This window comes from Staurois parvus, unplaced genomic scaffold, assembly GCF_062004578.1.
Source record: "Staurois parvus isolate SC_StPar_1 unplaced genomic scaffold, SC_StPar_1.0 ptg001158l, whole genome shotgun sequence".
NCBI lineage: Eukaryota > Metazoa > Chordata > Amphibia > Anura > Ranidae > Staurois > Staurois parvus.
Window position 1 is genome coordinate 744,025 of NW_028318954.1, and position 20,769 is coordinate 764,793.

The following is a 20,769-nucleotide window of genomic DNA, read 5'->3' on the forward strand; positions in this document are numbered from 1 at the left end:
CACGAACACCTAGCATACATTGTAATACTTTCTAGCACACAGCATCTACTCATGCCTGTTCCTAAATTAGCCACAGCCACCCAGATTGTGTAAAGGGATATGCTACCCTCTCCCACAGCTGGTAATATTACATTTTCACAATTCTTCATTGAACTGTTAATTGTAAGATTCCAATCCCCACATTTAAAGAACAAGCAAACAAACAGTATATATCAGCCAGGTCTGTGTGTCAAGTGTGAGAACAGAGCCGCTGTGCACCGTGTTCCCAGTCAGCAAACAGTCCCTGCATGTACAGTCAGGGACAAAAACAAGAGGCACAGAACATAAGGAGAAAAGGGACAAGCTGGGCCTTTGTTAACATTGTACTCAGCACCTTTAGAAAACTGATTTCACAGTGCATTGGGCCCAGCCCTATTGGAGGGACTGGAGTAGGTGCAGCTTGTGACCCACTGATATTGGGGGAGATTCCCTGAAGTCTGTCTAGTCTGCAGCTGCATCTGTTAGTCTCTCTTGGCAGAATGTTTGGCTACCATAAGCTGGTAAGTTCTCTAATACATTTTATAGCATTCACAAGGTCATTGTGCTCAGTAGGTACCTATGTAGAATCATATGTGGGCATTACCTGTGGTCAGGTTCAACGTTTGTCATGACCATATGTTGTGTGTTACCAAGTATTTTACATCTGACACAGTACTGTGTTTTTGTATTTTATAACTGCCTATGTATAACAAGTTAATTACCAAAGTCATGGATATAATCTGCTGATTACCATTGTACTAGGTAGAATACAGTAATTACCATTGTACTGGATATCATTTGCTAATTATCGTTGCAATGCATTTAATCTGTATATAACCACTCTACTGCATATAATATGCTAATCAAAATTGTACAATATATTAACATTGCACAGAATATAATCCATTTCCTACCATCATATTGGGTATGTTAGTATGGCACCAGATAGAGTCTGGTAGTAAAACTGCACTGAAAATCTAATCTGGATATAAATCTGGATATAATTGCACTGGGTATAGACGGTTAATATAACTAAATATAACTACCACTGCACCAGTTATAATTAGTTATTTACATTGTTCTGGATATAATCTGCTAAATACTACAGCAAATGTAAAGGTGGATACTGAAATAGTAAACAGCTCATTAAGGTTGATTAGATGATCTATATGATGAAAACTGTGAATATGGAGAAATTGGTATAATACTTTAAAATTAAAGTTTTACTTTTATTGTGTGTTATTATAGATTTCCCATTACTGTCAAAATTAGTTTGCTCTAGTTTAGTGCCCAATATGAAGACTTACCTTGCTTGCTTTCAAATACCTTCTTGTCACCAAACAAGGAAGAGTATAGTTATAGATAATACCTGCAATTCATCAGCTAAGGTGGAATCTGTCAGTAGGTCAGGCATTCACTGTTGTAAGTGGAATGCTTATAAAACGTAAGCAATCTCTCAACGACCTCGTAATGACAAAGGTGACTTTGAATGCAGATAAACATTATGTTCTTCAGACTTACTTTTTGAAGTTGATGAGAACCCTTCAGTCAGCAAAGAATGTGTATTTGACAAACTAAAATGAGCATTGCATGTGGCAAATAACTGTAGTGTAAGTTGCTTCCATTAAAAAGTTTTTTGCTCAAGAGGACACCATAGAAAAGCAGGTCTCTCACCCAGAAACTCTGGCAGTGACAGATCTGCCTATTTGCATTAAGATTACAGATACTTGATCTACTATGTTTTTCTTTTCCAAGTTTAGATCATATTTGACTAAAGTACAACTGTAAGTGTTTCATTATCATTAGTGGATGTTGCTCCATCAATGATCAACCCACTACAGAAAGACAAGTGAGACATACTGGGGTTAGTGCATTGAAGAACACATTCCACAGAATAAAGTTAGTTGAGCAGTTGCCAGCATTAGAATCGCCCATGTGACATGGACTCTAATAAACAGAACAAAATCTAATCAGATATAGAGATTTCACAATATGATGCCCATGATCAGATCAAAACAGTAGAGTCCAGCATTACTGCTGGTATCTAATAATGGGAAGAGATATTGTTCAGAGCCGAGAATCCTTCTAGGGAGTTTACAATAAGGGAGAGTTTACAAGGAGGGTTTGTATTAAGGTTATAAGGGTAACTTGCAGAAGGTTCACACTACTGGCAACTTAAGTCATCCAAAAACGTATTTTATTATTTTTTTTGGAGGACTTCTTGTCACATATCTTTGCTGTAACGCCTCGCAGATTCCATCACCTTGGAGTTTTCCTTCTATAATTTGGAGCCTTGGACCTCTTGTAGATTTCTCCATTAAAGACAAAAGCAAGACTCTGGATAGCCATTACTGATGGGCAGTCATGAGAGCTCAGAAAGTAATGGTCTTATGACTATATTCCATGACAAACCGAAAGAAAGCAATTGATAGTTCCTTCCTCTAAACAGTGAAATATAAGGTCTGGCTAAACTTACTCTACATCAAGCAGTACAAATTAAAGAAAAACTAGAGAAAGTCATATTATAATATATGGTGATCTAGAGTGTTGGAACATACTGCGAGCTTTCCTCTGTGCCAGTAAGTGGATGTATTCCACATGGGGTAAAGGTTCCTTTACTCCATATATTTGCTGACTTGATGTAACATTTCTTGGCAATAAACACATTTCTAAACTTCGAAAAGCACTGGTAATCTCTGTCTAGTTAATCTTAATAATAAAATAATTGCTAAACCTCCTTAGACGATGTTTAATTTGGTTATACAACTTACTATCAGATCATACACAGATACTTCATTCTCAGTGGGATAGCCTGCAAACTTTACTTGTATTACTTGTATGTGTTATGGTTTCGCTCTTGGGAGGAGGATGTTTATATGAACGTGTCGTATCATTAACAGAAATCAGTAGATACGTTTTGTATGTCTTCTCATCCTGAATACTTATTTACACCTAAGTGCAGGAAGTAATAAAACAAATATTTATATCTTTAACTCCTTCCCATCCCAGGATACCTTATGAAGGCCATCATAAATTAACTGAGATTGCATAAAGTCACCCAACCAAACTCTCTAGTTGCTTGTTGGTTAATATATGTCACCTCTGCTTTTGTGTTGTAAAGAACATTCAAAAATGGGTATCCTGTAATTGGTTATTAATAAATACAGTGGAAAGGGGAGAGTAGAGCCTGCATACTGCTAAATGATCACTAAAAATTGTCATTAGTGTCACCATGACTGCCAGGTAAATGCGGTTATTAGTGAAAATACACAGTAAAATGATTTGTTCATTCCTCAGTATGCTTCTATGACAGGCAGATATGGGTCTGTTGTGTATCGGTTAATTATCTCCATTCACCTCCCTCTCCACCAACGTTAATTTTTCTGGAAATTGAGGAGAATTCTGAAGACATGGAATGGATACGCTCATGTCTGAATAAATATTTACTATAATTGCTTTTGTGTGTTTTGGTTCTTAAAAATAAATGGAAAACCTATGTTGTATACTAAGTTTTACTTGGAAATGCTTCTAGCACCTGGGTGCTACATATGGTGCTATATTACCAGGAATAGCAGGAAAAGTATTATAGTTCAAACTGTGATCACCATGTCACTGGATGATGTTACACTTACAGAGACCTATGGGAAAGCTTCTGCATAAAGTTTTTCAACCAACCTCTGTACCTGTCAGTGTTAAAATACCTATCTTATATTTATTATACCTGTCCAAAGAAGAGGGATTGATCCTTGAAACACCATGCATGCTTTTGCAGAGTGCAACCAAATAAAGTAGTTTATCCTTTTCCCTTCCCTTGGATTCACACTCTTGATGTATGTAATAAAAATGTTAGTGTCAAAAGATTTCCCATTGAAGTAAATTGGTAATTACACAATTATGGTGGAATATGAAGACAGATAATGGAAATAAGCTTAGAAATTTGGCAGTAAGGGATCTTTACTGCAAGGATCCATATATAAGTATATCCTCAAGCAATCAAAAGTTGGTGTTTCAATCTATGCTCCAGGCATAACACAACTGTTTTTTTTTTAAGTGATATCCTGATGAACATATTTAGTGCCCAGATACATTACTTGAGACACACTGCCCTAATCACCCTCTATTCAAAATATGTTCAATTTGTTTTATACAGATTTAATAAAAATCTAATTTCTTGTATTCCTAACTTGGTAGAGGCTTTATGTGTATCTAAACCTCCAACCAAATATGTAGTATATTGTAGTTTACCAGTCCTTAGATTTGGCAGCTACATTCATTTCTTTTTTTCAGGTCTTCATTCCCTAATTTTTGACCTGGTGACTAACAAATAACACACTTCCTGCCCTAGAGTGCCAACACAGAAATGAACCCACTGCAATATTCTGTATAAGTATTATTCTGTACTCCTACAAAAAGCGCTTAGCCTTAAAAAAAAATGTAGCCATTACACCTAAGGACTTACAAGCTGCAATTTATAACATTTTGTATTCTTGGAGATAGATACCATTAAAATTTAAATGTAAGTAGGAATGACTATTATGTTTACCATTTACTGACACAATACAATGTTTCTTCATAGTTGCTGGTGTACACTTGTTCTCTTTTGCTGACCATGGTCTTCACTTCAGAGATTTCAAAACCATCTAAGAACAGAAATAAAGGACATGGCAAGGGAAAGGAGAATCCAGGCACCTTCCAGGAAAAAGGCCATGGGAAAGCATCTCCAGATCCAGTACTAGGAGGGAACTCGTTTGCCCCGTTTCAGTTTTATAGTTTAGTGGAAGAATATGAGCAAAGTTTAAATGAGATGGTGAACCAGCTAAAGAACAACTCTGAGTCCTCAAGTGATCGATGTGAAGTGAACCTGAGACTCTGGCTATCTAATAGGAGAAGTCTTTCACCCTGGACTTACAGGTAACATTGGTCACTAACAAAATATTCAACGTAGGCAGATTTTACTGTGCTGTGGTATTATTGTTTTAAATTGCTATCACTGTGTTTGAAGTCAGCACAGGACTAGTTTTTAGTGAGATCTTTTAAAACTAAACTTTACCCACAACAACTTGTTAAAAAATATTACTTTCAAAATTAGTGTGTGCTGTCAAGTGCCTCCAACATTGCTCATTTTTCTTCTTGCTGGAGGCTGCCATTTTGTTGAAGCCCAAAGCGGCTGAGCAGTAATAGTGCAGCCCCTTTAAAACTACTTATCGTGCTGAGAGCACGCTCCCAGCACGGTAGCCGGTGGTGATCACTAAGCTACCGATCCATACTTGTGATCGGGAGCTTTCCGATCATGTGACTGCTGTGACAGCCAATCACAGTTGTCACAAAACAAGGCCCACCTCCTCATCCCAGCTTTTAGAACCCTTAAAGAGCCGAGAGGCGGTCGGCGCCAAGGGGTTAAAATGAAATCTCTGCACAATGTAAATATTTTCACTTGATTCTTCATCAATAAAGTAGGTCCTTATTGTTGTTGGTAGATCTAATGAAGATTGCACAGCCAGCTTTAGGGTTCTTTTACATGGATGTTCAGTCTGTCCGGTTTTCATCCATCTGTTGACGGATGAAAAATGGACAGCAATGTATTCCTATGGGCAAATCGATGTCGTCTGTTTACAACAGTTTTTCGTCCACTTCCGTTCATGGATGGAACAATGTCTGTGCCAAACTACAACACATATGATAAAAGAAAAGAAGAATTGCTGTATGCAGTCGACGTGCGTGTTAAAATAATTCAGAAAAAAATATGAAGTGGGGATTAAGGTAATTAAGATTAAAAGCAGAGTTTTTCCAATGTTTTACAGACCAAATACTGTCCTACTGAGATAACCATGGTTCATGTGTCATATGCCATAAAAATAAATCCTAATTACCAAAACATACAAAATAGCTGCCTGTATTTCTCCACAGATATTATCAGATTGAAATGTTTCATTTCTTTTCCAGTACAGGTGTTAAGCATATATTTAGCTCAAACTTTTCTTTTTAGCTTTAGATAGGATAGAGAAGGGTTACTTTTTACTGTCTGTATTCCATTAGGGAAATTTCCCTTTTCATCTAGACATGGAGATGCAAAAGAAAGGGAGAGAAGATCCGTGGTAAGTAAGGGGAATTTCCCTCTTCGACAGTTGTCAGCAGGCATCCCTTAAGAAGGTTTACCATTCCATCTTGATTAGGTGGCAACTGAAATGTCTTGGATTACACATAACTTTCTGTTTTGGTAACAGTGGTCACCAGGACCAATAGAGAGAGGCAATTTACACAGTAGGAATATAAATTTGATTCGGTTCTAATCCTTCCCTACTCTGTCCGAAACATAGCAAAAAAGAGATTGGTTTAACGTATTCTTTAGGCACTCATTAATAAATGAGGTATAAATGAAATGTTTGGCAAGAGCAATGCTGCAGCTGGGCCTAAAGACTACTTACAGTTGTGACCAAAATTATTCAACCCCCAATGCTGTAAAGGGGTTTAGGGACTATAGTGTACATTTGGAATTGTATTCAGAATCAAATCCTACAAGGACGTTGTAACTACCCAAATGCAACTAAAATGACATCAATTGTTTATGTAATACAGTAGTAAATGGTTCTTATGTGGTTTCTTCATTGCCACAATTATTCAACCCCTTAAAGACTACCACTCTGAAGAACAGAGGTTCATACAGGTGCTTTCCATCAGGTATTGAAAACACCTGTGGATGTCACCGAGCAGCAATCAAGCATAATAAGCACCAATTAGGCAGCTTTAAAATGACTGTGATACTCAGCTCCTTCTAGACATTTACTGGTGTGGTTACAAACATGGTGAAGGCAAGAGAATGGTCCAGGAAGACAAGAGAAGAGGTGATTTCTCTTCACAGGAAGGGCAATGGCTATAAGAAGATTGCAAAGATGTTAAACATACCAAGAGACACCTTAGGAAGCATCATTCGCAAATTCAAGGCAAAGGGCACTGTTGAAACGCTACCTGGTCGTGGCAGAAAGAAGATGCTGACTTCGACTGCTGTGCGCTACCTGAAGCGTAGAGTGGAGAGAAGTCCCCGTGTGACTGCTGAGGAACTGAGAAAAGATTTGTCAGATGTGGGTACAGAAGTTTCAGCCCAGACAATAAGACGCACACTGCGTAATGAAGGCCTCCGTGCCAGAACTCCCAGGCGTACCCCCTTGCTGTCTCCAAAGAATAAGAAGAGTCGACTGCAGTATGCCAAAAGCCATGTGGACAAACCACAAAAGTTGTGGGATAGTGTTCTGTGGACTGATGAAACAAAATTAGAACTGTTTGGGCCCATGGATCAACGCTATGTTTGGAGGAGGAAGAACAAGGCCTATGATGAAAAGAACACCTTGCCTACTGTGAAGCATGGTGGAGGGTCAATCATGCTTTGGGGCTGTTTTGCTTCTGCAGGTACAGGGAAGCTTCAGCGTGTGCAAGGTACCATGAATTCTCTTCAGTACCAGGAGATATTGGATGGAAACGTGATGCAGTCCGTCACACACCTGAGGCTTGGGAGACGTTGGACCTTTCAACAGGACAATGATCCCAAGCATACCTCCAAGTCCACTAGAGCATGGTTGCAGAGGAAAGGCTGGAACATTTTGGAGTGGCCATCGCAGTCACCAGACTTAAATCCGATTGAGAACCTCTGGTGGGACTTAAAGAAAGCAGTTGCAGTGCGCAAGCCTAAGAATGTGACTGAACTGGAGGCCTTTGCCCATGAAGAATGGGCGAAGATACCCGTAGATCGCTGCAAGACACTTGTGTCAAGCTATGCTTCACGTTTAAAAGCTGTTATAACTGTAAAAGGATGCTGTACTAAGTACTAAGATTGAATGTCACTTGGGGGTTGAATAAAACTGATAATGCTGTGAGCACAGAAAAGACATTTGTGGTTATTTCATTATAACTGTTATGTTATATTTGTCTGACCTACAAGTGCCTCTTTAATGTAAATGTAAGCAAGATGACTGAATGATCAAAAGCAATGTCAAACTGGCCAAAACACTCAATTTCAGTGGGGGTTGAATAATTTTGGTCACAACTGTACTATCTTTGTTATAAAGGTAGAGGATTTGTTAAATCAAATTTGATTTTTGCTATTGAAATATTAAACCCCTTCCTACTCAAGATCTAGCTCTCTTCTCTCTAGATGCCAGAAAGGCCTTTGACAACATTAGCTTTGTCTGGCTATTTATGGTTATGAGGAAGCTTGGTTTCTCGGGCCCATACTAGATTTTGTTCAAAAGATGTACGCTTCCCCCACAACATGATTAGTGACCCCTGACTTTCAGTTGGCAGTCATTCCTCTAACAAAAAGACTCAACAGGGCTGCCCCATCTCCCCTTCTTGCCCCGTCTCCCTTCTTTTTAATATTGCAATAGGACCAGTATCTCAACTTCTTAACTTGAACGACGGGGTTAACGGCGTCACGATTGGCAATCATACTCTACGGCTGGCCTTATTTACTGATGATGTTCTATTTTTCTCCTTCAATCCCCCATCTGATTTAATGAAACTGCAAGGTTTATTTGCGACCTTCCGCACCTGCTTGGGACTACAGATTAACCTTGACAAAAGCAAAGTCTTAGCTCTGAACACATTGGTTGTCATCCTTGCCATTTTGTAGTGAAACAATCTATTGCCTATTTGGGCATAAGGATTGAACGGGAGTCATCTTTTTTTATACCACCTCAATTATCTTCACCTAATCAACAAGATTGTGCAGGAGTTAAAAGCATGGCCAGCCATTCCCAAATCTTTTTTTTGAGAAATGCCACCTTTATAAAGTGGTACCATTTGCTAGATTACTCTACCTTATGCAAACTATTCCAATCCTCTTAAAACGCTTGGATGTACAGAAAATCCACTCCACTCTTCCGGCCTTCCTATGGTGTAAAAAGAAGCCCCGCATTGCCGTTCAAAAACTGTCTCCCCCTAACAGCAAAGGTGGAGCGGGTCTGCCCAACATTAGGTTTTACAATCTATCATGTTTACTGAGACAAGGCCTAGACTGGATATCAGGACAGTCCTGGTATTCTAACTTTAATCTAGAAGGTGCCTCGGTACAGGGGCGGACTGACAATTTGGAAACTAGGGCACTGCCCGAGGGCCCGGGGTCAGTAGGGGGCCCCATGAGATGCCCGTGGTACCTTTTTCATAGGCTTTTTTGAGTTTGGGCAAGGACACAGGGGCCCCATGATCCCCTATTGCCCGGGGGCCCCATGAGTTGTCAGTCCGCCCCTGCCTCGGTATACTCGTTCAACCACTTGGCTGTTCTTCATTCTAGGCTGCAATCTCTTCTTAGTGACTGGTACATAAAAGCTGAGCTCACCAATTCCCTGGGCAAACTCTGGGTTAACACAGAGCCACAGCCCTCTGCCCCTTCTTCCATTTAATCCCCAACATCTTGTAGCCTAAACGGCTAAACGGCACCCGCCATTTCTAGCTGTGTGCTCTCCCTGGGAGCGTGCAGCACCGCGATCCAGTGCCCACTGTGTCCTCCAGACACAGTGAAACACCGATCGTTGGACAGGACCTCTGTACGAGGTCCCGATCATGTGATCACCGATTGGCCAATCAGTGATCACATGCAAAGTAGTAAGCAAGATGTCACTTCTGACATCATTGCTTACTACGTGTGAAATCTGTGAATGATCACAGAGGTCACATGGTACAAGGCTATTCACAACAGTCTTGTACCATGTGACAAGCTGTGACCAATCACAGCTCTCACAGTATTTCTCAATGGCTGCAAGAATGCAGACAGAGAGAAAGATAAATTATTGCTTTTACATCCTATATGGGTGTAAAAGCACTGTAAAAAAAAAAAAAAAAAATCTTCATTGCCCCCCACAAGTAGTACAGTGTCACCATGGTGACACTGTACTGCTAGGGTGACAGTATGTAAAAAAAAAACATAATAATGTAAAAAACTAAAATACAAATGTAAAAAAAATGTTTAAAAATTATAATTTTTGGTTATAAACTAATTTGGCTTATTTTTGTTTACTAAAAAATGAAAGATTATTTATTTGCAAAATTTTATAAGAAAAACACTTTTTTTCAAAATTTTTGGACTTTTTCATTTACATGCAAAAAAATTAAAATCCCAGCGGTGAATAAATACCACCAAAATACAGCTTTATGTCTCAAAAAAATGGTAAATTCATATGGGTACAGTATTGCATGACCGCGCAATTGTCATTCAAAGTGTGATAGCGCTGAAAGCTGCAAATTGCCCTGGACAGGAAGGGGGTAAAAGTGTCCGGTCTGGAAGTGGTTAAGCATGTACAGTGCCTATTGCATCCAATAAGTAACTGGTCTTTTTTTTTTTTTTTGGAAATCTGAGAAATGTGACTTGCATATGGTACTTCAGAAACAAGTTTAAGCCTATCCTCCACTTAAAAGTCAGAGGGAGTTTTGCATTTTATTTGACTGACAAAAGTGCAAAAACTCCATCCTACTCCTTTGATGGTGACTGTTTCTCTTCTGAGGTTGCATGACGCTAACCATTTTATCAATGGCATCAATATGACAACTGTTTTGAGATGACTGAGAATTCGTTGACATCAGCAGTATACTTTCTTCTGACCTGCATTTGACCTGCTTCAAGCAGGTTTTGCATTCCACAAACTTTTAAGGGAACATAAAAGCAATTTCTAGTGCACAAAAGCTCATTAATACGGGCCCTTAAAGTCGAGTTAGGCTTTACACTTACAATTTCTCTCATCTGGGAGCCTCACTATTGCAATGTTTGAGCTTACGATACTCTTACATTAAAGAGAATGCATCCATTAGAGTGAGACTTCATGGAGGGGTAAAGCAAGACTGAGATTTCTGGCAGGAAGATCTCATTCCTTGAGTTCCTAAGATATATAAGAAATTTAAACCATCGGAACATATATGAAACAGATATAGCATTACATAGGTATATTTCCTGTTCAATGAGTCACATACAATGATATATTTTAATATACCTTCATAAACTCTACTTATCCTGTAAGTGCAAACATCTATTGCACTTGTTAGTCTATGACAAATCTTGAGATGACATAGAATTTAAGCCTGCCAAAACCTCTACACTCTACTCATGCATCTATCTCATGTAACCATCCGGCAATTTTACAACCTCTCCCAAATGCTTGTCACCACCTTGTGCTTTTTTTAAATCACTTTCTTCTCTCTCCAGGTTTAACACACACATTTTGCTTCTCTTCTCAATGTCCTTTATCCTCTGCCAGACACTACACAACAAGTCAGGACTCCCCACACATTCATTTTTCAAGTAGCGACTTGCTTTCTGAATAAGGTGCTTGAAAACCCTCTAAAGATCCAGGTAACATATGAATAGGATAATGTTCTTTATAAACAGCTCACTGTTTTTGCTACAGTGTGACCTTTCTGTTTTTTTAAATGTGCAAATATGCAGACAATAAACATCCCTTTCTAAATAGAGAAAATCAGGCAGAGAAAATAGTTGAGGAGCTGTTTTTATTACCTTTAACCACAAGTGCCCAACCTTTGTCAGCTCAAGAGTCATGCCTACATAAGACAAGCACTGCTGAGCCACAGTGGTATTTACAGAAACTGGAGTCAAAAGATATCCATATTCATGGATGACTCTGTGAGTGACCTATTACGAGGCATGTTCATTAGGGTGTGCTGGTCCTATATCATTATCTGTGTCACCATTGGCTAGTTATGACAGTAAGAGCCATTAAATTCAACAGGCACACACAACAGGTAACTCAGTCATGTGTCTCTACACTCACTGGCCCCTTTATTAGGTACACCTTGCTAGTGCCAAGGAAATATCCCCCACACCATTACACCACCAACACCAGCCTGAACTGTTGATACAGAGCAGGCTGGATCCATGCTTTTATGTTGTTTACGCCAAATTCTGACCCTACCATCTGAACGTCGCAATTGAAATCGAATGCCCATTCTCCTCTGATCTCTGAGATCAACAAGGCATTTTCGTCCACAAAACTGCCGCTCAGTGGATATTTTCTCTTTTTTGGACCATTCTCTGTAAACCCTAGAGAGGGTTGTGCGTGAAAATCCCAGTAGATCAGTTTTTTTAAATACTCAGACCAGCGCGTCTGGCACAAACAACCATGCCACATGCAAAGTCACTTAAATCCCCTTTCTTCCCCATTCTGATGCTCGGTTTGAACTTCAGCAAGTCATCTTCCCCACATCTAGATGCATAAATGCATTGAGTTGCTGCCATGTGATTGGCTGTTTAGCAATTTGTTAAAAAGCAATTGAACAGGTGTACCTAATAAAGTGGCCGATGAGTGTATGTCAACAATTTGCAACTATTTTGTTAATCTACTCAGTGCTTTTTAAGTATAAAAACATTCTGAATAGTTAGGGTAAAGAAGTGTGTTAAGCATCAAAATCTAGAGGTAACGAGAATAATTGGGAAATAATAGGAAAATAGTCGTAAAAAAAAAAAAAGGTATAAGGTGGGTGCATCCAGGCACATTGGCTGGCCCGGGTTTGCCTGGCTTTGAAAAATATGAAAAGAAAAGGTTGCTGAAGGTGAAGGCAAATTAGGAAACCAAGCAAATCTTCAGTAAACGTGTGCTGAATGTATGCAAGTGCAAACTAACTAGATGAACAAGTGGTACCCATAGATGTTCTATTTCTATTGACGTATATGTAATACCACTGGAATAGCTGGGATTCTCTCTGTTCAGACTAAGGAATGTTACAAAGTCAGTAAGGTAACAATCATTGTTTTATATATATAGCAGTGATTTAGGCAAGGATGAGTTTCCTGAAACCTGGGACATATGATTCCCACAGCTAAAAGTTTTTACTAGCAATTTCAACACTTTGTATGTTCTAAATAAAGCCACATGCTATAATATTCCTAGATTGTAAGATCGAAAGAGCAGGGCCCTCGATCCCCTCATGTTTTGCATTGTATTGGTATTGTTCTGTCACATTTTCTGTCCCCCTTTGTAATGTACAGCGCTGAGCGAACTATTGGCGCTTTATAAATACTGTATAATAATAAAAATAATATTCATGCTTGATCAAATTCATTGACATACAGAGTACTGCAGCTCTTGAATAGGCATGACAACCATGCAACTAGTATTTCTGAAAATAGCTCAGCAATGGCAGCCTTCATATTTTCTCAGTACCGGTTTCCTCCAACAGAATTTATTTTCTAAAAAACAGATGTAAAAAAACAAATGAATGCAGGTATGTATTATTTAAAAAAATCACTTAATGTGTTTAAAATAAACTAATGTAAGTACATGAATTTGACTCAGTATTGGGATCTTGCAATCCCCTGTAGAGAAGTGCTCAAGCTGGGAGTGGAAGCAATATGCTCTCTAGCAGGGCTTAGTAACTCATAAGACTGGATGGACAGAAATACAGATCCTTTGGAGGGTAAACCAGCTCTCATATATGTATTTCAACTGTGTATTTAGCTGCATGCCTGTAATTCAACTTTACATTTTCATTGCTTAAAAAGTAAAGATTTTTCTTATAAAAAGTATACCAGCCATTCCAACACATTAAAAGCAGCTAGTATCTAAATTAAAAACTGTAATCAGATCACTGTTTTCTTTACCCAGCATCCCACTTTTCTGAATCTCAGGCCCCATGTACACGTGACACTTCTGAACAATGGAAACTGACTGTTGGAAAATGTAGGGTAAAAAACGTCTGTTTGCATACCGTGTTTATGCGTGTTTGCGTTTAGAAGCGTTTTTTAAGATACGCACAGGAGAACCTCCCAGATGCCCAGAATGAACTGAAAAGTGGTAAATTATTAACTATTTCGGACTGTTTCATAGAAATACAGAGAGTAGAAGCAGAGACAGCAGTATGTGTTGAGATTAGCTTAGGTGTGAGTTGTTCATTAACATTTCTTTTGTTTCCAATGGTGGGAAAGGTGTCTAGTGGAGTGAGTCATTAAGGCCACCTGGCAGGGGGTCTTCATGAGGAACTTGAGGTGTGAATGGGCATTAACATATGTTTTTTTTTCAAGGGTGGGAGAGGCTGAGGTGTGAATTGATCATTTCAATGTGTGACAAGCTTGGTAGGAACACCCTGTGTTCAGTGTTTTGTCCATTTGAGTACTTTGAAAATGCTTTGCATGCATTTTTCATGATGAAAAAAGGCTCTGGACAGCATCGGGAACTGGAAGAGTTAAAAAAAAATTAGCAAACACTTATAAACGCGATTTGCCACCTTTAGCGTTTGAAATGCTGATAAAATCGACTGCTGAACACAAGTTTTCTGCGTTCAAAAAACTCAAATACCTGTAAACGACTGTAAACAAAGATGTGTACATGGAAATCATTAGGGAGAGTTCAGGGGCTGCTGAAAAAAACGCTGAACAGCTCCTAAACGTGAATTTATCAGCTGTAGTGTACATGAGCCCTAAAGTCGGCCATACTTGAATCAAAATTTGACCTGTTCAACAGGGAGCGGACAAATTTTGATCCATGTATGGGTACAGTGACTGTTCAGCGGGGAGGATTCCGCCATCCACATCGGGTGTGTGTATGGGGGAATCAAGTCAGTTTTTTTCGTTTAACCTCCCTGGAGGTATTCCCGAGTGTACCTCGGAGTAAAGTTTCAGCACCACAAGCGGTAACCCCGAGCTACACTCGGGCTTACCCTGCAGCATTGCTCCGGGATCTGTTCTTCTCTTACCTTGTCCTGCGCTCCCGCGATGTCCCTCCTGCAGCGTTCCCGGCAATGTCCTCCGGCCGATGCCGGCATCTGTCTTCCTGGTTCCGTTCCCTGCGACGTTAGGATGTACGGGGATGGAACTGATGGGAAATTTAAAATTGTCAAAAAGTGACATTCACTAAATACACTAATATCACATAGTAAAACATTACTGTATCAAACCATTTCACATACATTTTGTCACTACTGCTTTGTCCTGTGCCCTGCCTGCATTTTTACTGTTCTTTCTGCCTTGAAACTGAGAAATGTCCATGGCGTTCAAAAGGCGTCCCTTTATGTCAAAAGCGGTTTTAGACCAGCTAGAGAACAGCGATAGTAAATTAGAAGCACTTGCAGAATTGAGTGATGATTCGTGGGGAAATTCGTCATCGGACACTGAAAACGATTTGTGACTTTGCTCAGTGATGTGCAAACTTGGAGCTATATTTCAAATTTCAGTGTTTTTGATTTGATTATATTATTGAATTAAATTTATTATTATATTATTATTATTTATTAAATTATAATTTATTATTTCGTGGTTCAAATTTTAACATACCCAGGATGTTTACTAGACTCTTGTTCGGACAGATTTCAGTGAGTTATTCCTAAAAATTACAGGCCTACAATAAAAAACTAACATATTTCCATTAAAAAAAATGTACCGCTTTCAGCACAGAAATACTGACATAATCAGACCGCTAGGAAGGCTACCCTACTGGTTGAACGGAAAAAAAAAAGTCTAATCTATGGGCTATGGGCTTCATACCAGACTGCACTAGGTGTCACTGATGCAGTTTTTATATGTAAGTCTTTCATTTTGTAGTCGCATTTGACAAGATAAGCATATTGTTATGAACCTTGATGGGAAAGCTCGGTAATAATATATTTAAACATCCCTTTTCAGTATCAATCATGATGCAAACCGCATCCCTGCATCTATACCAGAGGCTCGTTGCTTGTGCACTGGCTGCATCAACCCATTCACCATGCAGGAGGACCACAGCATGTCCAGTATTCCAATCTACAGCAAGATCCCTGTGCGCAGACGACTGTGTGACAGCAACTCAGCAGGTCAACGAGGAAGAAGAAGGAAAAAGTGTCCTAAAGAATACACAACAGTCATGGAAAATATTGCAGTCGGCTGTACATGCATCTTCTGAACACAAAATTCTCTTTCCTGTTATGTGTTCCCAATTTCCAAATCCACAGCCAAAAATTAGAAAAGCAATCACACAGAAAACTGCATATAATACTGTATGTGAAGAAATAGTAATAAATCATTAGTACTGACCACTTGTTAGGAAGGGAACGAACAAAGCTTGAACATAGAAATTAATGGAATGGTATGGTTAAAAATGTCTGCTAAATTTAAAGGAGAGAAGAACTACAATGGTATGATCCATAAAAAGTGAAGCAAAAGGCAAAACGGGCCTTTAGTGACCCATCATGTTTAATCTAAAATTTAAAAAAGGAAACAATTGAATTGCTTAGTAGCCATGTTTACCAACTTCAAGTTTCTTTCCTCAAGTTTCCCCATTTGTTTTGTCTATGATAGTCAGTTTGACAGGTTGACCTAACTCCACCATTTGCAGAAAAGTTAAACAACAACAGCACTCAAAAACATTGATAGAAACAGTAACTATATAACCATTGTTGTTTACCTTTATATGCGGTCACCACTCCAAGTGTTTTAAACAGCGGCCAGGCATTATTTGCAGCCCTCACTTAGTTATTTACAGTGTTTGGAACTTGGCGCTGGGGATTCTTTGTTGCTACCATTCGCAGAAGCCTATACAGTGCCTAGAAAAAATACTCACCTTAGAAATTATAATATTTTATTGCAGTAGAACAGGGTCTCCAAATTGCGGCCCGAGGGCCAGATGGTGCCCTTTGCTAACCTTTATCCGGCCCTTGAGGCACATTTCCTCCCACTAAGACCAACAATGGGGCAGTACTTCTCCCATTGATAACAATGATGAGGCACTATTCTTCCCACTAATACCAATGATGGGGCACTACTCCTCCTACTGACCATCAACCCTGCGGCCATGTTTATTCTCACTGATGCTGGGGATTTTCTATCCTCACTGGCCCTAATCCAGCCCTCCTAAAGTCTGAAAGATAGTATACTGGCCCTTTGTTTGAAAAGTTTGGAGACCTCTGCCGTAGAACATTGATTCACAGAAGGATTACTGTAATTTGTTTCATATTAATCAACAAAAATAGACTCATAACAAAGTGAATACAGATCTCTCATAAATGTTTTCATTTAATTAAAATAACTAATTGAATAGGTTTCTGTTGATCAGCGTGAAAAATCAAATCCATGTTGATTCCATTTTCTATGACAATAAAACTTTCTATAGGTACTGTACCTTCTCTGTGTAAAGTTATAGAGAAGCATGTCACACACCCTTTTTCTACCATTGTAACAGCTCAGTTGCTTGGTGATTAGCCCAGTGCTGTTAAATGGCAGCAGGCTGGGACTTCTCGGGAGTCTACCTGGGGTTTTCTCTCTTTGCTTCTGGTGGCTGGATGAAGTGGCATGGAAGAAAAAGGTAGGTGTGAAGTTGTATGATCCTAAGAACAGGTTCACTTTAAGATTGGTCATGTCTTTTGGCCACAAGCAGATTCTTTGTCCTGCAAAACAAATGATTCAGTATATGTTCATTCTTGAAACAATTTCCTATTCGTCATGAGGAAAGTTACCAATTATAAAACACATTGAAATTAAAGCAAAACAGAGGGATATACTTACAGCAATGTAGCTGATGCACATTAATTTCACCAGTTTATATACATGTTCCATTGACAATCAAAGTGAAATCCATTCTGGCATTGAATCTGACAGTTCTTCTGAAACCTAAAGCTTGGGGAATTATCACCAAACTCAGACAACAAGTCTCCAGACTTGGAGGGAAACAGATCAGCACAATATCTGAAGAGCAATCCAATAGCATACCATCATAACAGTATACAAATTGACCACCACAGGGCCTTTGATAAAATGAATAAAGGGTAGAATCTGCTGACACTGTTCCCACATTTATATAGCCACTGGCCACTAGGGCTATGTTGCTGGACTGTTGGAATGGCAAGGCATAGTGCTTATGTCTAGGTCTGACAGGCATGTTAATAGTGTAAACTCAGGATATACTAAGGCTTTGTTGTTGGACTACTGAAATGCTATATATTAATTAGAAAAGTACTTGTAACCACTAACAAATGCCTGCAACTTGTCAGTGCTGTTAGTTTGGATATACTGATGAACCTAAACATTTTTAATTAATGTTAAAACGGGACCTTGTTATTTTAAATATGACCTAACGAAATAATACATGTATCATACAAGTATCACCAAGACTGCTCTGATGTGTGGGGTAATGACATGTAACCAAACAGAAAAATTAATCAAATTTATTATTAAAAATTGATCAACTCAGCTGGTAAACACTACACTTTAAAGTAGGACTCCTACAATCAGGGGTGCACTGACAACTCATGGGGCCTCCGGGCAATAGGGGATCATGGGGCCCCTGTGTTCTCACCCACACTCAAACCGCACCCAAAAATGCCTATGAAAGGTACCAGGGACATCTCATGGAGACCCCTACTGACCCTGGGCCCTCGGGCAGTGGTCTGTCTGCCCCCGCCTACAATTGTTATTTTTTTTATTACATACAGTTCTTATGAACATCACACCATAACTCTCAATCTTTCTGAGTTGACTAGAGATATATATCACTCGGGGCCATTACGTTGGGCTTATATTTTATTCACCATGCTATCTATGATAAACTATGACATGTTAATGCTTATATGGCTATTGTATAGGCTTTTGTTTTGTCAGGGATACCACAGGCATCCAGCAAGGATGACCAGATCAGTGGGCTGTACCTTAGGAAATCAGGAAGCAGGCTGAGTAAAGTTAAAATACGTTTAAGACAAATGGTTAAAGACAACACCAACACCAGTAAACCATAAACAATGCAATTGACAAATAAACATGATCAAACCAAATCAAACCTAACTTAACTACAGTATATACAAAACGGAGGGAGCACATATAAACAAGACAAGGTCAGGACATAAGGGGAGCAGGGAGTCAGGTACTGGGAGCTGGAAGCAGGATACAGGGAGCAAGTCAGAGGAGCAGGTTTCAGGGTCAAGTACAAGGATCAGACTCTGGCAGGGACATGACTTGCAGGAAGAACATGGAAGCACTGAACCTCAGTTACGGGCAGCTTTATAAACCACCTGCTGGTGGTCACTGGAACTGCACCCTTCAATTCCGGGACCAACTTTGCCACCAGCAGGTGACCCAGGTGATGACACAAGTCCTGACACGATTGTCCTTCTAGATATCTTTGTAATAGAAAAGTGCAGCGCTGAACAATAAAATATGATAAATATTGTCCCCAATAATCAAGGCATATATCAATGACAGTCTATATAGTGAAGACAATGTGATTTAATAATCCAGTCCAATGGCGGTGCTCCCAGTGATAAGGTAAGAATTACGCACTCACCAGAAGCGCAATTCAATGACGCAATGTGTAAATCAACACGGATCTCCTTCACAGGTAAAGGTCCGGACTGGAACTCAGGGTGATTCTCCCTCAGGGTGGTAAGGTTATGAGCCCTCAGAGGTGTAGAACAATCCAGCTGGCCAGAGGTCCCTTTAAGGGATAGGTGGGTACAGATGCCTACTTACAGGAGCTTCCCTCTCTGGATATGGTGGACTGGTAACTGGCTCGCAGCAGGGCTCTATAAATAACATAGCTCCTGATATAATGTTTCGAAGATCTCACCACATTGCACCGTCTGTTATTAAACTATTTCTAAATAAAACAAAAACAAGCTTCAGGAGCTAACCAAAAGGCCTTCGATAAATACAGCTTAGCAATCTAATGTTACTGATAAACAGGATACATCATAACAATAGCTATTTTAAAACGATCGCTAGCCAAACTGCTAGAAAAAAAAATATTGATGGAAAAAAGTAGTTGAATCCTTTATTAAGTAATAACCTCAATTATATGCTTCCTATAGATTCTAGGCAGTTTAGGAGGTAGAGTTTAGGAGGTATTCCTGTTACAAAACAGTTCATATATATATTTGGGGTGTCAGATTTGGAAAAGACGGCTTCAGATTAAGACACAGCATTTCATGAGGAATAAAGTCAGGATTATGACTTGGCCATTCTTAAAATTTGGGATTTCCTTGGTTTTTAACCATTCTGTGTTCTGAATTTCTGTTGTGTTCTAGACCTTTGATTATTTTACGTTTTAGTTTACAGACCACTGTACTGATATTCTGTAGAAGAATTTCTGATAAAACTTGGGATGAACTGGTCACTCAGTGATTTCGAGATATCCAGAGACAGAGGCAGCAAATCATCCCCCCACACAATGATAATCCTGCATCCTATATTACAAACTTGGGATAAGGTTTTGGTGTTATTACTAAATGTTTTGTTTTCTCCATAAATAAAGCTGTGCACACATACAGTACTTATATGTTTGAGTTTGGTGTCGTACTTTCACACATTGTTTCATTATTGGTATGAAACATCAAATGTTATGCAGCAAATGTAAAAAAGATTTTTGAATGAATGGTTTTCTTTGTGGTGAACGTCTACAAATGCATGTGTTGCTGATATGTTTCTCTCTGGTATACTCATGTACACAAATTACATAGCTCAAGAGATGCACACAGATCTTTAGATGTTATCCTAGGGTTCTTGGTCACCTGATTAAAAATTATATACAATGCCTACTGATCTTTCTATGGTACCAATTTCTAGGAAGAGTATCAATGATGCTAAATGTATTCCATTTATAAACTGCTGTTGATTGATAGAGGCCAACATCTCTAGGAGTGCTTTTGCAGCACTATCCAGCATTACAAACTTCAACAACTTGTTTTTTGGGAAGCCCTTGAAACCTCAATTGATTGGGTCATAGGCAATGCCTTTCAGTTCTTTCGTGAGGTCATCATGAGTGGCAGCTGCCCTGAATTCCATAACAAGCAATTGGCTGACAT

At 39.2% G+C, this 20,769-nt stretch overlaps 1 protein-coding gene across 1 annotated transcript; it reads left to right on the forward strand.

Moving 5' to 3' along the window:
• Positions 1-296: 296 nt before the first annotated feature.
• Positions 297-20,243, forward strand: IL17B (interleukin 17B). Its single transcript, XM_089659449.1, has 3 exons — positions 297-539; positions 4,595-4,929; positions 15,629-20,243. Exons 1-3 carry the CDS (start codon positions 519-521, stop codon positions 15,882-15,884), a joined length of 612 nt encoding a protein of 203 aa, XP_089515575.1. The 5' UTR covers positions 297-518; the 3' UTR covers positions 15,885-20,243.
• The last annotated feature ends 526 nt before the right edge of the window (positions 20,244-20,769 follow it).